Source organism: Piliocolobus tephrosceles, chromosome 21 (genome assembly GCF_002776525.5).
Source record: "Piliocolobus tephrosceles isolate RC106 chromosome 21, ASM277652v3, whole genome shotgun sequence".
Classification (NCBI taxonomy): Eukaryota; Metazoa; Chordata; class Mammalia; order Primates; family Cercopithecidae; genus Piliocolobus; species Piliocolobus tephrosceles.
The window spans coordinates 7,150,896-7,171,710 of record NC_045454.1 but is presented as its reverse complement, the minus strand read 5'-3'; the positions used below and the strand labels follow the sequence as shown (position 1 = coordinate 7,171,710).

The 20,815-nt window shown below is 47.7% G+C and overlaps 1 protein-coding gene across 3 annotated transcripts; it reads right to left on the bottom strand.

Annotated features, from left to right (window-relative positions):
* Positions 1-6,159: 6,159 nt before the first annotated feature.
* On the bottom strand, positions 6,160-11,745 carry KLK7 (kallikrein related peptidase 7). Of its 3 annotated transcripts, XM_023182550.2 has the most exons (6): positions 11,537-11,724; positions 10,890-11,020; positions 10,331-10,478; positions 9,840-10,087; positions 9,408-9,544; positions 6,160-7,384 (listed from the first exon to the last, which is right to left on the bottom strand). In XM_023182550.2, the coding sequence occupies exons 2-6, from the start codon at positions 10,960-10,962 to the stop codon at positions 7,229-7,231; spliced, it is 762 nt and encodes a 253-aa protein (XP_023038318.1). In that variant the 5' UTR covers positions 10,963-11,020; positions 11,537-11,724; the 3' UTR covers positions 6,160-7,228. The 3 variants fall into 3 exon arrangements, with proteins under 3 accessions (XP_023038318.1, XP_023038320.1, XP_023038319.1); XM_023182552.1 differs by lacking the exon at positions 10,331-10,478 and having other exon boundaries at positions 11,537-11,745; XM_023182551.2 differs by lacking the exon at positions 10,890-11,020 and having other exon boundaries at positions 6,748-7,384; positions 11,537-11,718.
* Between the last annotated feature and the right edge of the window lie 9,070 nt (positions 11,746-20,815).

Below are 20,815 nucleotides of genomic sequence, written 5' to 3'. Positions count from 1 at the left end.
TCCTTTTGTCCCTGTCTGACAGTCCTCCTTTGCAGTCTCTGACTGCCCACCTGGCCCTGACTGGAGATTTCAGCACTCTGCATCCTCCTGGTCCTGCTCCTCCAAGCCTGCCCACCCCTGAGGTCTCTCGCTCCATCTGTCTCGCTGGCCATGGTGGGGAGGGGGCTTCCATCTCTCTCTCTCTCTCCCATCTCAGTCTCAGTATTTGTGTCTCTCTACTTTTTTTCTCCACTTTATTTTGTCCCTGTCTCTCTCTCTCTTTTTTCTCTCCCTTCATCTCTCTTTCCTTCCTTCCTTCTTCTTTTTTTTTTTTTTTTGATGGAGTCTTGCTCTGTTGCCCAGGCTGGAGTGCAGTGGTGTGATCTCAGCTCACTGCAGCCTCTGCCTCCTGAGTTCAAGCAATTCTTCTGCCTCAGCCTCCCGAGTAGCTGGGATTACAGGCACCCACCACCATGCCTGGCTAAATGTTTTTTGTATTTTTAGTAGAGAAGAGGCTTCGCCATATTGGCCAGGCTGGTCTCAAACTCCTGACCTCAGGTGATCCACCCCCCTTGGCCTCCCAAAGTGCTGGATTACAGGTGGGAGCCACTGTGCCTGGCCTCTCTCCCTTTCTTTCCCCTTGATTCTCTGACTCTCCATGTTTATCTTCCCCTGGGTCTCTTCTTAGATTTCCCCTGGGGAAGCACTGTGTGTGCCCAGAAGGGAGTCAGGTTCCCCAGGAACTAGCGGGGGTGATTCCCGAGCGATGAGGAAGCTAGCAGGATGCAGGAGGACTTGAGGACTTATTGATGAGATGCAGACACACAGTGAGGAGCATGGAGCTTAGCGGAAATCGGAGAGCACTTGGGAGCGGAGCTGTGATGAGATGGTGCCGCCGGGCAGTGGCAGAGGAATCCGGGAAGACTTAGGGAGGTGCCTTTGAACTTGGGCCTAGAAAGCTGAGCCAGGCGTAGGTCAGGAGGAGAGGCTGTGAAAATGCTGGCCTGGGTGCACATGGGAAACCTCAGGCAGTGGTTGGGGTGGTTGGTATGGGCTGGAGGGTGAGGGTGTGTGTGTGGCAGAGTGGAGGGAAATGAGGAGGGGGATGTCACTGGGTAATAAGGACAATGATAGGAATGAAGTCTGGCTCAGCATTTGCTTGGCCTGGGCATTACAGGTCACTTTTTTAAAAATTCTTTTTTCTTTTGAGACAAGGTCTTGTTCTGTTGCCCAGGCTGGAGTGCAGTGGCACGATCCTTGCTCGTGGCAGCCTCAACCCTCCTGGGCTCAAGCGACTCTCCCACCTCAGTCTCCCCAAGAGCTGGGACCACAGGCATGAGCCCCTGCTCCCAGCCACCCTTCTATTTCTCTTGCATTGAATCTAATTGTCATCTTGCATTGCCCAGCCCCCATCACTCCAGGGAAGAAGACTACTTTGGTGTTCAGTATCCTCTCTGGGTGCTCCCTCTCACACTTGGTCCCCACTGACCTCAGCATCTTCTTCTCAGGACCTGCCATCCTCACAGACAGCAGGTCTGATGTTGCACAGCCCAGTGGCCAGGCCCTATCCCTCTGCCTCCTCTCTCTGGGGCATCCCTTCCTCTCTGCCCCCACACCCCCAACCCCAACTCAGAGCTGCACCCTCTTCCACCTGGACCAGGATCCCTCTGAACTCTGTATCCCTCGCCTGACCCCAGAGAGGCCTTCCTGTGCCTTGTGCTGACCTTCCCCCTCCTCTCACAGCCCTGTCCTGGGCCCCCATCTCTCTTGGGACCAAGTCCCATCCCCCCAGCCTGGCGTTTGAGGACCTTTAGCATCCAGAGAAGCCCTGGCCGTTGAAATGTGATGCCAAGCACGCATGCACATTTATGTTTTCCGATCACCACACTTTTTTTTTAAGTCAGAAGATTTTTTAAGTGTCCTTACCACAAAAACTAAGGGTGTAAAATAATGCATATGTTAAATAACTTGGTTTAGCCATTCCGCAATGTATACATACATATATCAAACATGATGTTATACACCAGAAATAGATACAATTTTTACTTGTCGATTAAAAAATAAATTTAAGGCCAAGCATGGTGGCTTATGTCTGTAATCCCAGCACTTTGAGAGGCCAAGGTGGGTAGATAGCTTGAGTCCAGGAGTTCATGACCAGCCTGGGTAACATAGTGAGAAACCATCTCTGCAAAAAGCAAAAAAATTAGCCAGATGTGGTGGTGCACACTTGTAGTCCCAGCTACTCAGGAGGCTGAGGTGGGAGAATTGTTGAGCCTGGGAGGTCGAGGCTACAGTGAGCTGTGACTGTGCCACTGCGCCCCAGCCTGGGCAACAGAGCGAGACCCCAACTCAATAATAATAATAGATAAATTTAAAAGAAAGTAAAAATTAGGAAGAAACAGGAGCAGCTAATTCTAATAGTTCGTGGAATTCAATATATCCAAAATATTATCATATTAAATAAAAATAAGAAAATTAGTAAAGGGATTATTTGCCCTTCTTCCTTTTTGGCACCCTGAGTGTTTGGAATCTGTTGTGTCATATATATTTACAGATGTCTCAGTCAGAGCTCATTTTAAGCTATCAAGAGCCCTGGACGTGGCTGGACAAGGTGGCTCATACCTGTAATCCAAGCACTTTGGGAAGCAGAGGTGGGAAGATCACTTGAGCCTAGGAGTTCAAGACCAGCCTGGGCATTACAGCGAGACCCTATCTCTCTAAAATAAATAAATAAATAAATAAATTGCCTAGGTGGCACACATCTGTGGTACCAGCCATACAGGAGGCTGACGTGGGATAGTTCCTTGAGCCTGGAGGCCCAGGTTGCAGTAAGTCATAATCACGCCACTACACTCCAGTGTGACAGAGTCAAACCCTGTCAAAAAATTTTTAAAACCAGTCCTGAGTGGTGAGTGGCCCTCACACTGCATGACACAGCTATGCCTACATCTCCGTGTGGCTCCAGCTTTCTAGAACACATCAAGCTTCCCTGACCTGTGCCATGCCCTCTGGCTTCTGGCCCTTCACCGAATGCTATTCCCTCTTCTTCTTGAGACGGAGTCTCATTCTGTCGCCTAGGCTGGAGTGAAGTGGCATGATCTCTACTCACTGCAACCTTTGCCTCCTGGGTTCAGACGATTCTCCTGCCTCAGCCTCCCAAGCAGCTGGGATTACAGGCACATGCCACCGTGCCTGTATTTTTAGTAGAGATGAGATTTCACCATGTTGGCCAGGCTGGTCGTGAACTCCTGACCTCAGGTGATCTGCCCACCTCGGTCTCCCAAAGTGTTGGGATTATGGGCATGAGCCACTGCACCCGGCCTATTCTCTCTTCTTAGCATGTTTTTCCCACCTTTTCCTGGCAATAACCTGTCCTTCAAGTCTTTGCTTGGACATTACTTCCTCCAGGAAAACTTCCGTGAACACCACCCAACCTCCACCTACTCATCCTCTCACGTAGGTTCCCACAGCAGGTGTCTCCCTCAACTCACCCTGGACGGGGGCCACCTGGATTGACATTCGTCGTCTCTTCCACTGGACCATGAGCTCTTTGAGGGCAGGTACGGGACTGACTCATCCCTGTGTCCCAAGCAACCACACAGGACCTGGCCCAGAATCAGCCTTAGGAAAGAGTGATCAAATGACTAAATGACTTTATCACACCCACTCTCATTTTACAGATAAGAAAACTGAGGCTCAGAACAGGAAGTTCATTGCTCAACGTCAAACATCCAGGAAATGGTGGAGCCTGAATGGGAACTCAACTTCCGACACGGCAGTGGATGTGGCCCATCCCTCGGTGGCCTGGCTGGGTCTATCTTATGACAGTATGAGGTGAGTGAACTTGGGAGGAATTGTTGAGAGCTGGGTGGGGAAAGAAGGGAGGTGTTAGGCTGTGGGGAGTGGAGGGACTTTGAAGAGAAAGAAATTCCTAACTCTATCACTTCTCTGGTGACCTTCATGGTTTGCCATCTCTGCACACTTTGAATGCTTATTTACTGGATATTTTGCTCCAGATTGACTTGCTCTGCAAAAATCTTCAATACATAAATTCTTTTGTCTGGGTGCAGTGGTTCACACCTGTAATCCCAGCACTTTGGATGGCTGAAGTGGGAGGATTACTTGAGCTTAGGAATTAGAGACCAGCCTGGACAACATAGTGAGACCCCATCTCTACTTAAAAAAAAAAAAAAAATCAGCCAGGCGTGGTCCTAGCTACTCAAAAGGCTGAGGCAAAAGGATTGTTTGAGCCCAGGAGATTGAGGCTGCAGTGAGCTATGGTCATGCCACCACACTCCAGCCTCTGGATGATACAGCAAGACCTTATATCAAAAAAAGAAAAATGTATAAGGAAACTTCATGAGACTGTAAGCAGAAAAAAGTGCCAGAAATCATAAACAATAAAAACCAATGCCTAGGCCAGGCGCGGTGGCTCACGCCTGTCATCCCAGCACTTCGGGAGGTCGAGGCGGGTGGATCGCCTGAGGTCAGGAGTTTGAGACCAGTCTGACCAACACGGTGAAACCCCATCTCTACTAAAAATACAAAAATTAGCTGGGCATGATGGCAGTCGCCTGTAATACCAGCTACTTGGGAGGCTGAGGCAGGAGAATCACTTGAACCTGGGAGGCGGAGGTTGCAGTGAGCTGAGATCGCGCCATTGCACTCCAGCCTGGATAACAAGAGCAAGACTTTGTCTCAAAAACAAAACAAACAAACAAAAAACTAAAACCAATGTCCAATGAAGGCTTACACTGTGCCATAAAATGTTTGAGCGCTTTCTGTATATTGACTTCTTGAATCTCTGTAATAACCCTAGAAATAGGTGCTTTTTCTCCCACTTCAAGGATGAAGGAACAGGGGACGGGAGAACTAATGAGCTTAAAGGAAAATAGCTTGTAGGGGCTAGAACTGGGATTCGAACCTAGGAAGCCAGGATTGGGAGTTAATCCCTTAACTACCACACTCTACTCCTTACCCAAAGAAAAATGAATTACTTAAAAAAAAAAAAATCAACATTAGTACCATCTCAATCATTGCAAACCAATCTACCTTGCATATAGGAGAGCAGAGGGCCAGGGCTGGGGTCTCCGGGCTGACTTAGTGCAAATGCAATGTTTTGTTACTTTTAAAAATTCTAGATTGAATATTGGAGTGGTTTGTAGAAGAGAGAGAAAATGTTGATAAAACTTCAGGGGAATGAGTGGTTGAAAAATTTTGACATTCTTTAAACTTGACAGGCCCAGAAACAGAAGGGTTTGGGGCCCTGGACTCCTAGGTCTGAGGGAGGAGGGGCTGGGGAGGAGGTCTGGACTCCTGGGTCTGAGGGAGGAGGGGCTGAGAGGGGGCCTGGACTCCTGGGACTGAGGGAGGAGGGGCTGAGAGGGGACCTGGACTCCTGGGTCTGAGGGAGGAGGGGCTGGGATCCTGGACTCCTGTGTTTTGTGTGTTAGCCTCCTATATGGGAGAATCAGAATTAGTGGCTGCAGAATTTCTGCAATATGACAGGGCTGGGGTGCCTGGGTTAGGAGAGACTCAGAGGAAGATGAGATAAGGAGAGGAAGGATCTGGAGGATGTTGGTGGGGACAGAATTCTGGGAGAGAAACAGGAAGAACAGGTAGGAGGGGCACGTCCTGGGCTAGAGTGGCTCCTCAGTCAGCAGTGTCTGAGGTGTGACCACACAGAGGATCTTTGATGTTAGAAGGCTGGAGGTGTGGCCAGGCTCTGAGTCACAGAGGACTCCTCCCTCATCCTACCCCCTTCCCGAGGTTCCTTTCCCTCCCTTCTTGGGGAGCAGGTGCCACCGTCTTCCTCCAGCACTGTTTGCTCACTGCTGGCAGACCCCTGTGGGAGCCCTGTGTCCTGTCTACCGCCATCTCAATCCCGGTGAAAACTGCCTGGCTCCCTCCTCACTCGTCACTCGTGAGATATTCAGAAACAAATTTCACACCCCTTCCCACACTGATGAAGTCCGCCTGTTCTCTCCTCCCTCCTCCCCTCCTTCTTCCTCTCTCCATCCTTTCTTCTCTCTCCCATTTTACAGGAAGGAAAAACTGAGATCTGAGAAACGGAACTATACCCTGGAACAGGGCGGGCAGGACCAGGGCTCAAAACCAGTCACATTTTTCTTTCTAGGCTCCCTTCCTGAAAAGTCTCCTCTCTCCAACCACAGATCTTCAGACGTTTTTTCCCGCCTTTATTTCTCATGTTATAAGAGCGCACATTCACGGAAAAGTACACAGAAGGAAGGAGACACCTCATGATGACCCCAGTATGCAGTCTGGGACATGTGTGTTCAGATTTGATTCTGTGAATATTTTATTTTTTATGGTTAAGTTCACATACGTATATATTTTTGTCTCTTCCTTTTGTCATTTAGCATCATATAGCCTAAACATTCTTGCATAGTACTAACAATTCTAAGAATCATTTTTAATAGGTTTATAATATCATCATGGGCTGGACACGGTGGCTCACGCCTGTAATCCCCGCACTTTGGGAGGTCAAGGTGAGTGGGTCATCTGAGGTCAGGCATCCGAGACCACGCTGACCAACATGGTGAAACCCTGTCTCTGGTAAAAATGCACAAAAAAATTAGCCTGGTGTGGTGGTGCACACCTGTAGTCCCAGGTACTTGGGAGGCTGAGGCATGAGAATCACTTGAATCCAGGAGGCAGAGGTTGCAGTGAGCCAAGATTGCATCACTGCACTGCAGCCCGGGCAACAGAGCGAGACTCTGTCTCAAAGAAAAAAAAATCATTGTGCCTAAGCCAGACTATTATTTAAGCCATCCAGTACTTTTGGAACATGTTTGATGTTTTCACTTTATTTCTGTGATAAATAATATTATGATAAATTCAAGTCTTGTTCGACATTTTGGATTTTTTTTTTGTTGTTGTTGTTGTTTTTAGTAGGTTCTTCCTAAGACTAGCATTACTGGATCAAAGGTGGTGAATAAGGGTCTCGGTGTACGTTGACCAACTGTCTTCCATAAAGATTGTAGAATGTCCACTTCCAGTGTTTGAGAGCGCCCGTCTCACTGAGTCTTCTCCAGCACTGAGGGTTTTGTTTCCTTATTTGTTTTGGTTTTAGGTCTTTACCAATTTGATTGGTTTGCAAACAGGGCATGAGGTTTAAATATATCTCTGAGGAAAGGTAAAGTCAAATATGCCTTTACGGGTCACCAGCGTCCTTACTCCTGTGCATTTTCTGTTCGAAGCACACAGTTATTTAACTCTTGGTGGGGTGTTAGCGATGCTTTTTCATGGTGTCATTTATCCACTTGGTGAACTTGCAGACTTGAGTGTAGACTCCTGGGTCGTTGGGTTGGCCGCAAGGGAAAGTTCCCCAGGACACCAGACCTTGCAGGGTACCTCTGCACACCAACGGTCCCCCCGAGTCACCCTAGAGGGAATACAGCCGGAGATTAACTTTGGCTTCAGATGAAAACCCAACTCATTATCATACATTCCTCAGTTATCGGTCTTTGTCTTGCAGATTATGGACTTCCAACACAGCCAATGAGAAGAGACTCATTGTCTCTGGGGACCAATGGGAGAGCTAGTGCTAGGAACACACTAGGTCCTTTGAAGACACTGGTTTGACCCTTGGCCAATGAGATCAATTGCAGAGAAGGGGTGGGACTTCCGGATCAGAGCACTCTTTATTTTCCAATGTTAAGGACCCTGCTCCAAGCTAGTGGGAGAAGAAACATCATCTCCAAAGGGTGGATGCATGCCGTCTTGCACAAGAAAGGGGGACACGATGGTCTTGGAGACCAGGGTCAAGACCAATTACATAATTTACAGGGCTTGGTGCAAAATGAAAACGCAGGGCTCTTTGTTCAAAAATTATTAAGAATTTCAAGACAACAACAAGAATGCATTAGACTAAGTTTGAGACCCTTCTGAGTGTGGGGCTCTGTGTCAGTGCAGAGCTTGCACATTCATGGAACTGGCCCTTACCAGGGGAGAAGGGGAACACCCTGTTCTCTAGGACAGTCATCTCTTTCCCATCACCTCTATCCCTAAAACTCACCATCCCACATCCCCTGAGAGCTGAAGGTGCAGATATGAGCAAGGAGGATGGGTGTGGAGAGACAGAGAGAGTTGGAGGTGGAGAAGGAAGAGGGAAAAGAGAGAGAGACAAAGAGAGATGGGGAAGAGGGAAAGGGTGTGGGGAGAGAGAGAGACAGACAGATGGGGGTGGAGAAGAAAGAGGGAGAAGAGAGAGACAGAGAAGGGGGAAGGGAGAAGGTGGGAGAGAGACGGGGTCGGGATGGGGAGAGAAGAGACAGACTGGAAGAGAGGAGGAGAATCAAGAGAGAGAAAGAAAGACAGATGAGGGAGCAGGTGGGGAGAGGAGAGGTAGAAGAGAGAGAGGGACAGAGTAGAAAGGAGAGGGCAAGGGAAGAAAAGGGAGAGAGATGAAGAGAGACAGAGAAGCGGGGGAGAGAGAGAGAGGAGAGGGCCAGAGAGGAGACAGAGAGACAGGAAAAAAGAGAGAGGAGGGGGGCAAGGCAAGGAGAGAGAGGGAGGGGAGGGGAGAGAGAGAAGCGAAAGAGAGAGAAGCGAGAGAAAGAGGGAGAAGAGAGAGAGCAGAGAGGAGTGCATAGAGAGACAGCAAGGGAGAGAGAGCAAGCTAGCTCAACACAGAGAAAGAACAAAGAGGAAAAGGATGAAATGAAATTATGTCACAAAGAGAGATGTGGGAAGACTGTTCAGAAACAGACGGGATGACAAAAGGCCAGGAAGAGGGAATGGGGAGGAGGTGGAGGGAAAGAGTGTTTTCCCTGGGACCAGGGCCAGGGTCAGTCGAGTGAGTTATCAGCTTCAGGCACAAAATCTCAGTAACTGTAACACATAATACTTCAATGCAGTATTTAACAAAATCAAATCTTATACATAAAACTGCATGATGGACATCGTATCCACATTTGAAATGAAGACAGCGCCAGTCGCCAGTACAGCACTGTGCTGAGCCACGCTGGCACCTACGGCGAGGGAAAATTCAGTAAGATTTACCTGCTCTTTATTTAAAATGGAAACATTTTATCCATCGTGGACTGCTGTGTTAATTTTATTTTTTATTTTTAAATATTGCATTATGATTTATCTCAATCACTGAAGTTTTCAGTGCCCCCTTAAGGTTTGGGCCTGGGACCAGCACCTCACTCCCCTTCCCTGGTCCCACCCCCACTTTCTCACCCCTATTAAACTCTCTGTCCCATCCCCAGGGCCACATCAGCCCCTAAGTAAGCTTCCACCCCTGACCTAGGCAGAGAATGAGGTGAAAAAGGCTGAGGAGGCCAGGCCTCGGGGGAGGGCAAGGCCAGGCTTGGTGCCCAGTCACTTGGGTCAAGCTCTGCCCCTGGGGCATGCAGACAGGGTACCCAGGACTGGGGAGGGATTGAGGGGGAGAGTCTCACATTGCAGGCGTTTTTCTTGGAGTTGGGGATGCCAGCGCACAGCATGGAGTTTCCCAGCATGTCCTTATAAACCTTCGTGCAGTCCTGGGAGGAGATGAGCTTGACGTCCACGCACATGAGGTCAGAGGGAAAGGTCACTGCGGGGAGGGAAAGGTCACTGCAGGGGGCAGGGGGAGCTGTCAGTCAGAGAGGATGGGGTGAGGGCCAGAAAGGCTGTGGCCCAGGCTCCTGGGTCTGAGGGAGGAGGGGCTGGGGGCCTGGACTCCTGGGTCTGAGGGAGGAGGGGCTGCGGTCTGGACTCCTGGGTCTGAGGGAGGAGGGGCTGGGGGCCTGGACTCCTGGGTCTGAGGGAGGAAGGGCTGGGGTCTGGACTCCTGGGTCTGAGGGAGGAGGGGCTGGGGCCTGGACTCCTGGGTCACTGAGGCCACCTACCATCTGGGCTTGTGGTAGTGCCCCAGCCAGAGACAGTACAGGTGGTTCCAGGGGGTTCGCAGCGGGAGGGCAGCCTGACTTTCTTCACCGTGGATGACAGCCTGGCCCGGCTATTGAGCTTCACGAGCATGAGGTCATTAACATGGGTCTGTGTGGAGTAGCCAGGGTGGCGGAATGACCTCGAAGCCTTGATCCTCTGAGCTTTCCTGTCGCCCAGCGTATCACTGCCCAGGTGCACGGTGTACTCACTGGGAGGAGAGTGACATTCAGTGATTCAGAAGAGACACTGTGACAGAGAGGGTGTGCAAAGACCCAGGGGTGGGGGGACAGAGACCCAGAGAGAGAGGGACAGAGACTCAGAGAGAGGGGGACAGAGATCCAGGGAGAGGAGGATAGAGCCGTAAGCACAGAAAGACAGCCGCCCCCCCCACCTCTCCATAGGGAGTCGGAGATGCTGGCGCACCTCCAGCAGAGCCTTGGGCGGCACCTACTTCATCTTGCAGTGGGCGGCAGTCAGCACCCAGCGCTCATCGACCAGGACGCCTCCGCAGTGCAGCTGATTGCCACTGAGCAGGGCCACCTGCCATGGGTGGGAGCCTCTTGCACATGGGGCACCATCGATAATCTTGTCACCCTGGGCTGGATGGAGACACGGAGGAGCATGTGGGTAGCCAGCCTCAGGGGAAGGCTGAAGCTGCACCTCAGGGATTCCCGGAGTCAGAGATGGAGAGAGACAGACGGAAACGCGTGGAGAAATACAGAGAAAGCAAGAGACAGGGATAGAGACAGACAGAAGGAGCCCGCTCAGAAACCCAGGAGGTGCATCTCATTGGGGGAACCACAGAGAGACACTGAGCACAGAAAGCAGGGCCTGGAGGGGACAGAGACCCCTGAGGCAGCAGAAGCAGGAAGAGCGGGGGCTTCAGCCGACAGTCTGGTCCTCCCAGGACGGAAGCTGTTTGAGGAGGGAGGGGTTCTGACTCAGGGACTCCCTGGAGAGGGTCAGTGGGGGCCCCGAGGTGAGGTCAGGCTTCCCAGTCCAGCTTTCACCTTCTTCTCCGGCAGTTCCCAGGGCTAACGATAGCAGTAGGATCTGCAGGGGCAGGAGAAGAGATCCTGCCATGGTGCCCTGCTGAGCCGCTCAGGAGCTGCAAGGCCAGGAAGGGCCTCTCCTGCTGGAGCTGAGAAGGAGAAGGCATTCAGGCCCAGCCCCTCCTCCCTCAGACCCAGAAATTTCTCTGGCCTCTCCTTCCTCACACTCAGAAGTCCGGACCCCTAACCTCCTCCTCCCTCAGACCCAGGAGGCCAGACCCTCATCGCCCTCCTCCCTCAGACCTAGGAGTCCAGGTCCCAGTCCCTCCTCTCAGAACCAGGAGTCCAGACTCTCAGCCTCTCTTCCCTCAGACCCAGGAGTCCAGGCCCCCAGCCCCTCCTCCCTCAGACCCAAAAGTCCTGTTCTTCAGATCCCTAGAGAGCCAGGAATCTAGGCTCCGATCTTGCCCCTCCCTATGGAACCCAAACTTCTGAGTCCCTAGTTCCTTTTTCCCTAAAAGGCCCCAAATTGCAGACTTCCAGGCTCTCACTGCTCAGGATCGGGAGTCCAGGCTGCAGGCCCTGACTCTCAGGAGCAGAGTCAGGCTCGGAGCCAGCATCGCCCCCTCCCCTACAGGTACACCCTTGATGAAGCCTCTTCTCACCTGGAGAGGATCTGATGTGATCCAGGTTCGGACTTGAGCTGGCACACAGCTGGGCTCCAAGATCTCCAGCCCTCTGCTGGGCGGTCCTCTTATACCACCCCCTGCCCCACGCCCGGCCCCAGTGCCCTGGGGTGCGGGCAGAGCTGACTCTGGGACGCCCCCGCCTGCTTTCGCGGTTCTGGCTCTCTGGAACCCCTGACGCAGCGAGAGCAGTTGGCACCACTGCACTCTCTCTCCACCCTCCCTCCGAAGGACAGGCGGTGCCCAGCTCCTGCGCCCCCGCATGTTCCGGTCCCACAGTCCCTCCTGGCTGCTCTCAGGGGAGGGACCCGGTGCGCTGGGTCTGAGGGGCAGGGGCGGGATTCAAGGACGGGCTGAGCTCAGGGAATAGGCTCTGGCTGGGTCCTTCTTTGGGGCCTCTCCTGTCTCAGCGTCCCGAGTGATTGGATTCTCTTCCTTTTCTTTTTCTTTCTTTCTTTCTTTCTTTCTTTCTTTCTTTCTTTCTTTCTTTCTTTCTTTCTTTCTTTCTTTCTTTCTTTCTTTCTTTCTCTTTCTTTCTCTCTTTCTTTCTTTCTTTCTTTTTCTTTCTTTCTTTCTCTCTCTCTCTCTTTCCTTCCCTCCCTCCCTTCCTTCTCTTTCTTTTTTTTGGACGGAGTCTCTATCGCCAGGCTGCAGTGCTGTGACATGATTTCGGCAACCTCTGTCTCCTGGGTTCAATTGATTCTTCTGCCTCAGCCTCCCGAGTAGCTGGGATTACAGGCATGCACCACTACTCCCAGGTCTTTTGTATTTTTAGTAGAGATAGGGTTTCACCATGTTGGCCAGGATGGTCTCGATCTCCCGACCTCGTGATCCGCCCACCTCGGCCCCCCAAAGGGCTGGGATTACAGGTGTGAGCCACCGTGCCCGGCTTCTGGGGTTGTTTTCTTGCCCTCACCCCCTCTCAGGAGTGGCCTAGATCCTGCATCCTAATTCTGGCCCGCCTGTGGGAACTTGTCCAAGCTGATCCCAGTCGTGACTGTAAGCCTGAACCCATTCCCAACTTAATAGAGAGGTGTAAGTTAAAAACAATGCTTTCCCTAACTCCACCCCACTAATATTTGCCCTCTTTAGGATCTATGTTCTCATGGTCATTTTAATCATGTTATACATAGATTTCTTTGTATATTATTTATTTATAATACAAATGTCTGTACTAAACATTATCTAATAGAACCTTTTTTTTGGGCTTCATTTATGAATTTATTAAGCAAATATTTATGTTTCTTTTTTTTAACTTTTAAGTTCGGGGGTACATGGGCACGATGTGCAGATTTGTTGCCTAGGTAAACATGCACCATGGAGGTTGGTTATACAGATTATTTAATCACCCAGGTATTAAGCCTAGTACCCATTAGTTATTTTTTTCTGATCCTCCCACCCTCCACCCTCTCATAGGCCCCAGTGTGTGTACCCAAAGGAGTATAAATCATCCTGTTTAAAAACACATGCACACGTATGTTCATTGTAGCACTATTCACAATAGCAAAGACATGGAATCAACCTAAATGTTCATCAGTAATAAACTGGATTAAGAAAATGTGGTACATATACACCATGGAATACTATGTAGCCATAAAAAAGAACAAGATCATGTCCTTTGCAGGGACATGGATGGAGCTGGAGGCCATTACCCTTACAAACCAATGCAGGAACAGAAAACCAAATATGGTAACTTGCTACTTACAAGTGGGAGCTAAATGATGAGACTACATGGACACATAGAGGAGAAGAACCTTTTTTTTTTTTTTTTTTTTAAGATGGAGTATGACTCTGTCACCCAGGCTGGAGTGCAATGGCATGATCTTGGCTCACTGCGACCTCTGCTTCCCGGGTTCAAGTGATTCTCCTGCCTCAGTGTCCTGAGTAGCTGGGATTACAGGTGTGCACCACCATGCCCAACTAATTTTTGTATTTTTAGTAGAGATGGAATTTCACCATGTTGGTCAGGCTGCTCTCCAACTCCTAACCTCAGGTGATCCACCGGCCTCAGCCTCCCAAAGTGCTGGGATTACAGGCCTGAGCCACCGCGCCCAGCCGAGGATTTTTGCTAAATGAGTAGATTATAGCTGCTCTTGCCACAGGGGAGGAAAATGGGTAACTATGTGAGATGATGGATATGTTAATTTGTTCAGCTATAGTAATCCTTGTACTATGTATATACATCACATTCAATCATATTGTACACTTTAAATATACACAATAACATTTATTTTTTAAAAAGAGAAAAACTTTTCCCTCTTAGTACATTTAGATTACTTTTTCTTCCTTTATAATGGTTGTGTAATATTCCATACTATGCTTGTATCATGGTGTATGTCATCTGCCTCAAACTGAAATACACTTGGATAGTTTTAATTATAATAATGCCGAGATGAACTTCTTTGTACATTCATCTTTGTTCATTGTATTCATTCAAACAACATCCACTGAGCATCTACTCTGTGCCAGAAACTATTCAGGCTCTCGGAGACACAGCAGTGATAAAACAGATAAAAAATATTCCTGTTTTCATAGAGGCTCTTGTTTTGTACTGTCAGGTCAGTACAAAAATAAGCATATAAAATGTAGAGTTTGTTAGGTGGTTGTAAGTGCTATGAGGGAAAATCCAAGAGAGGAAGAGCGTTGGGGAGTTACTGATTCCCTCTACCCTCAAGGATTCCTGAGCTTATAATATCAGGAAAGGTTGGTTGGAAAGACCCCATGTGAAGGTGGTATTTGAGCAAAATCTTGAAGGAGATGGTGGAGGGATCCAGGTGGCTGCTTGAAGGTAGTGAGTTCCAGGCAAAGCGAGCAGGCCAGTGTGTTAGCCAGGGAGCATGTCTGAAGTGAACTAGCAGACAAACCACTGCGACCAGAACAGAGTGACCAAAGGAGATAGGGGCAGGGGATGAGGCCAGAAATATAACAGGACTCTGATGACATGGGGTCTGAAAGGTCTTTGGCTTTTGTTTTGAGTAAGACAGGAACCATTGTTGGACACACTCCTAAAGTTAGATTTGACCTCAACCTCTAAATTAGATCCCTAAAATGGGATTTTCTTTCTCTACCCTGGACCTAAACCTTATCTCAATGCTGACCCCTAACTCAAATCTTTTTTTTTTTTTTTTTCTTTTGAGATGGAGTTTTGGTCTTATTGCCCAGGCTGGAGTGCAATGGCGTGATCTCGGCTTACTGCAACCTCCGCCTCCCAGGTTCAAGCAATTCTCCTGACTCAGCCTCCCGAGTAGCTGGGATTACAGGCATGTACTACCACACTCGGTTAATTTTTTTTTTTTTCTTTTAGTAGAGATGGAGTTTCTCCATGTTGGTCAGGCTGGTCTAGAACTCCCGACCTCAGGTGATCCGCCCACCTCGGCCTCCCAAAGGCTGGGATTATAGGTGTGAGCCACCGCGCCTGGCACTCCAACTCAATTCTACATTTGACCCATAATAGTAGATATTTTTGTTGTGTACCCAAGCATTCACTCCTTCTGTCTTTCTATCAGAGGCTCCATTTTGTTTGGATAATACTTTATCCTCATCAGGACTATAAGCCTCAATGAACCAAGCATCAGAGCCATATTTTGTTTGCTTGATTGGTTTGAAAATAGACATGTGCTGCTCTTCTGGCCAATGAGGAGGAGGGGAAGACCACTGGGGCACTTCTAGGAAAGACTTTCTCATTTTTTAAAAGAGGCACTGAAAGGGGTCTTTTTTCTCCTGCTAGATAGTGTCTTTTCTGGATGCAAATTCTGGACTGTGCCAGCACTCCAGGGACCACAGAGGGAAGTGACCAGAGGACCAAGTCAAAACACCGCAGGTAGCCCACCAGAGAGGTGAGGATCAGCTGGGTCTTTGATGAAGTCACTGAGCTGGTGAATTAACCAACGACGGAGCCTCTTCATGTCAAAACTTTTTCAGATTCCCTTTCTTGGTTAGAGTTGCTTGGTCCTTGTAGCCAAAATCATCTTTATAAAACCTCAATGTTGAATCAGAATCTTGACTCAGATCCCAAATCTGATTCCAAGCCATAAATCCAAATCCAATTCTAACTTGATTCCATATCTTGAAGTCACATAAATCAACACACTCAACCATGCCTCCAGTCTTACCTCTCTTCCCAGCCCTCATCCCCGTATCCCATTTTAGCCCATATCCCATCTTGGCCATTGTTAATGTGAAGATGGCCAATTTAATTTTTAGATTAATAGTTTTTTTAAAAAAAATAGTAATTTTGATCATATACCTGACTACCTCTCATCTAAATTTATTTTTTTCTTAGTTTTTCTTCTATACTGTGCATTTCTTGTTTTTTTAATTAAAAGTTGTTGATTGTTTATGCAATATTTTAACACCAATCCTTTATATATTTAACAAATATGTATTGGGTGGTAGCTATCTACCAATGAGGATATAATGGTGTACAAATCTAGATAGGGTCTCTTCCCTCAAGGAGCTGATAATCTCATATAAAAGAAAGAGAGTCAAATAATTAATAAACGAGTGTAAAATTACAACAACAAGGCATGCTCTGAAAGAAAGGTGCAAGGTATTATTAAGGCACTTCCAGAGGGTTTTGACCCAGGAATTGACTATGAGCTGAGATTTGAAAGAATAGTAAACTAGAAGAAATCTTCTAGTAACTAGAAGTAGACTAGAATAAATTTTCTAGTAACTAGAAATAGTAAACTAGAAGAAAATTTCTTCTGGTAACTAGAAGAAAATGGAAGGAGAATGGGGAGTGTGTTGTGTAGAGAAAACAGCATGTGCAAAGGCCCAAGATAGAAGGCATTATGGCTGGAGCTCAGAGGCCAGAGGTTAACTGGGACCACATAATGACAAGCTCTGCATGTCATTCTGAGTCTTGCTTTATCCTATAGAAAATGAAGAACCATTTGAACCTTAGTCAGGGAAATAACATAACAAGATTTGCATTTTCAAAACATCAACCTGGCGGCTGTGTGAAAGCTGGCTTTGGGTGGGATGTGAAGATACTGGGCAACCATAAGGGGAAGTCATTGTTGTTGTCTAGATGAGGGAAGATGGTGACTTGGATACAGGTGGTTGAAAGGTGGAGACAATGTTAAGTACACGGATTCAAAATGCACTTAGGAGAGAGAACCAACAGGCCTTGGTGATAGAAAGAATGAAGGTTGTGTTGAGGTAGTGGGAGATGTTAAGATTTCAAAGTCTCTTGCTGGATGGACAGTGACGCCATTCATTGAGAAGGCATGGGAGATATGGTCAAATGGTTCTGATATGGCAAGAATAGACCTCAGACCCTGACTTCAAGCAGAACTCTAACTCCAACCTTTACTTTGACACAACTCCGAACGCGTATTTTGACATAAACCCCAGTCTTTTTGTTTGTTTCAGTAGCTTTTGGGGTATGAGTGGCTTTTAGTTACATGGAGGTATTGTATAGTGGTGAAGTCTGAGATTTTAGTGCACCCGTCACCCAAGTAGTATACATTGTACCCAATGTTTATAGTGTTTTATCCCTTATTCTCTTCATACCCTCCCCCTTCTGAGTCTCCAATGTCCATTATACCACCTGGTATGCTTTTGTGTACCCACTGCTTAGCTCCCACTTATACGTGAGAACGTAAGGCATTTGGTTTTCCATTCCTGAGTTACTTCACTTAGAATAATGGCCTCCAACTCCATCCAAGTTGCTTCAAAAGACATTATTTGATTCTTTTTATGGTTGAGTAGTATTCCATGGTGCATACACATCACATTTTCTTTATCCACTCATCAGTTGATGGGCACTTAGTTTAGTTCCATATCTTTGCAATTGTGAATTGTGCTGCAATAAACATATGTGTGTATGTTTTTTTTTTATATAGTGACTTCTTTTCCTTTGGGTAGATACCCAGTAGTGGGATTTCTGGATTGAATTGTAGATCTACTTTTAGTTCTTTGAGAAATAGCCATACTGTTTTCCATAGAGGTTGTACTACTTTACATTCCTGCCAGCGGTGTAGGAGCATTCCCTTTTCGTCACATCCATGCCAACATCTATTTTTTTTTGACTTTTTAGTATGCTCCAGTCTTAACCCCAAACCTTAATTGGTACCCAATCCTGAACCTCAAATTCTGCTTTATCCTTGATCAACCCCAATTTGTATCTCAACCAATAACCTAAACCTTGACTGAGTTCTTGACTGCAAATATCAACTCAGGCTAGGATCCAGACCTCAACCAACCTTAACCCTCCTGACCTGAATCCTGAACCTTTAGCCATAAGCCAAATTCAACCTTGACCTGAGCAGTGAATGTCGCCATAGCCTGAGCATCAAACCTGCCCCAGGATAATTCAGACACTAGTCTCCATTCCCATCATATTCTAGGAAGCCCACATTCATATCCTCCCCCATGAACCCATCCCCTCACATCCAACACCAGTTCTAACACTCTCACCCCGGTCCTACCCCTATTCTCATCCTCAACCCAATTGCTACCTAACATCCCATTCTCATTTCCATCCCCAATTCTTTTCCCAATTCTGTTTTTATTTCTCCAGCTCCCCACACAACCTTGATCCTTCATTTTGCAAACACTCTAAAATAAAGTCTGCCAACGAATACCTTGCTAACATTGATGCTATAATACCCAACTCAAGCTGAGTCCCAAAATCTTCTGAGACATTTACTCTCATCAAATACAAAATTGGATCCCAGAACTTGGACATCTAGCCCTGCCCATTCCACAGCAGGACTCTGATCGTGAAGGGTGTCAACATTCCTGACCTGGGCTCCCAAATCAAGGAGAAGCAGACTCCAGCCCAGTTGGCCTCACAGCTCCATGACTCAGCAATCTGTATCTTTCCTTCCCGGCTTCTCAGAGAGAGAAATGGTAGCAAGACTTCTGGTGTATTATCTACCGCCTGCATCTTCATCCTTAGATTCTCTACTCCCTCAGTCCTCTGCCTCCTCAGCACCTGTTAGAAAGAGGAAGGAGCCGGGCTACTCTAGAGCCCTGCTATTCACTCCTAAGTCACCAAAACGTCTATCCTCTGCTTTTCATCATCTATCATTCTGTAAATTATATTCCTAATTATTTAACCTGATTTTGTTGCCAAACACTGGTCATCACAAGCAGAGGAAATATGTGTGGGGTTCTTTTTTTTTTTTTTCCCAGCACCCCGCCCTGACCGGAGAACATAGGAGGTACTTAAATAAATACTAGTCTGCAAACCTCTGGCATCTATCTACAGGTCCACAGGCCTTAGATTCAGTCCCGCCTTGATCCCTGAGCCATTCCACCATGCGGTGTGACAGAAAGAACTAGAAAGAACTTGGACCTTCAACCCAAATTTGAATCCTGGTTGCCCACCCTGTGACTTCGGGTAAGTGACTTCATTTTTCTGAGTCTGACTTTGCCCCTCTCCAAAGTGGAAGAGAGCAAAACCTATTTATCGAAGCAAATGGGAGGATTAAATAAAATGATGAATGGAAAATTGATGGGCACGCAACAGGTACTGAATTAACAAGAGTTCCCTCGGCCCATCACCCACAGAATGAAGAAGCAGCTCCCATTTTTATTTTCCCCCTACATTTAGTGTGGTGTGTCAGGTGCTTCGCAGACCTCGTCTGTTCTCCTCACATCGGTCCAGGTGAGGATTGTCATCTCCATTTCACTTTTATTTTTTGCCCCTTGCCCCATCATCCCCATTTTATAGATGAGAAAATGGAGATTTTAAAAAAGGCTAGATCACTTGAGCAAAGTCACAGAGCTAAGGAGTCAGAAGTGTCAGAATTCAGCCGGGCGCGGTGGCTCAAGCCTGTAATGCCAACACTTTGGAAGGCCGAGGTGGGTGGATCACTTGAGGTCAGGAGTTCGAGACCAGCCTGGCCAACATGGTGAAATCCCATCTCTAGTAAAAATACAAAAAATTAGCCAGATGTGGTGACATGTGCCTATACTCCCAGCTACTCAGGAGGCTGAGACAGGAGAATCACTTGAGCCCAGGAATCAGAGGTTACAGTTAGCCAAGATTGCACCACTGCTCTCCAGCCTGGGTGACAGGGCAAGACTCCATCTCAGAAAAAAAAAAAAAAAGAGAAAAGTCAGAATTTGAACATTGGGATTCAAAGGCCCATGGTATCACTGCTGCACAAATCCATACTCTGAGAAGGAAATTTCCCTGTTACATCCACATGTACCCTCTGAGTCTCATTTGGTTCAAAACAGACTTAGATCACCCTTGGTCTATTAAGGATGCATATCCCCACGTCAGAGAGAGGCCCAAATCCAGGCCCCCTGTGCCCTTTGCATTTAGTCCCAGCACCTATTGCTAAGTCTCACCCAGACACCCAGCCCCATATCTCCGTCGCCCTCAGACCTATGTCCTGAGCCTTTGTTAAATGACTCATCTTCCAGCTCATGATCACACCTGAGAACTGGCATCTGCCAATCTTGCCAGCTGTGCCCTTCCCTGAGGGATTCTGAACACTGTGACCCTCGTGCCTCCTGACTCAGCCCATGGGTTCTGATGGCCCATTGTTTCATACCTCGCGGATTCTCTTCCTCCTTTTATCTTTTCTTTCTTTCTTTCTTTCTTTCTTTTTTTTTTTTTTTTTTTTTTGAGACAGAGTCTCACTCTGTCACCCAGGCTGGAGTGCAGTGGTGCGACCTCGGCTCACTGCAACCTCCGCCTCCCGGAAGAACCCCATTTCTTTTGGGAGAGATGCTGCCTTATTTCTTATAGTCGCAGTGAAACTGTCAATCATAGTTCTCCAACTCCACCCACCCACTGAGGTGGAAAAATGACCCAGGCCAAGTCAACAAGATTAGTGTTTTCTCTCCGGCAACAATGACAGATTCAAGGGGTTGGCCCAGTTCAAATTGGACCAATTAGAGTTCCTCCCTGGGATTAATATCAAGATGCCAAGAGAAAGGAGATTTTTGTTTCTGTTAGTAGCTGCTATGTTCCCTCCATGCCCCTCCTTAGTACCTAAGATTGAATAAATCAATCACCAAGTCTTTTCAGGCTTATATTCCACTGGAGACATTAAAGTTCTCCTCGACCAGCCTGGGCAACATGGTAGAGTCCTAGCTCTACCGAAAAAAAAAAAAAAAAAAACCAACAACAAACAACAATAGCTGGGCGTGGTGGCACATGCCTGTGGTCCCAGCTACTTAGGAGGCTGAGGTGGGAGGATGGCTGAAACCCAGGAGGTAGAAACTGCCTTAGGCATTGTTTGTGCAATGCTCACTGTACTCTAACCTGGGCAAGAGTAAGACCTTGTCTCA

Bases quoted from the DNA above. Each gene is read 5' to 3' on its own strand.
- KLK7 (XM_023182550.2), bottom strand. From the start codon at position 10,962: ATGGCAGGATCTCTTCTCCTGCCCCTGCAGATCCTACTGCTATCGTTA. The intron at 10,479-10,889 runs GTGAAAGCTGGA...GTCTCCATCCAG, and splicing joins GGGAACTGCCGGAGAAGAAG to CCCAGGGTGACAAGATTATC. The intron at 9,545-9,839 runs GTAGGTGGCCTC...CCCTCCCCGCAG, and splicing joins CACTACCACAAGCCCAGATG to TGACCTTTCCCTCTGACCTC.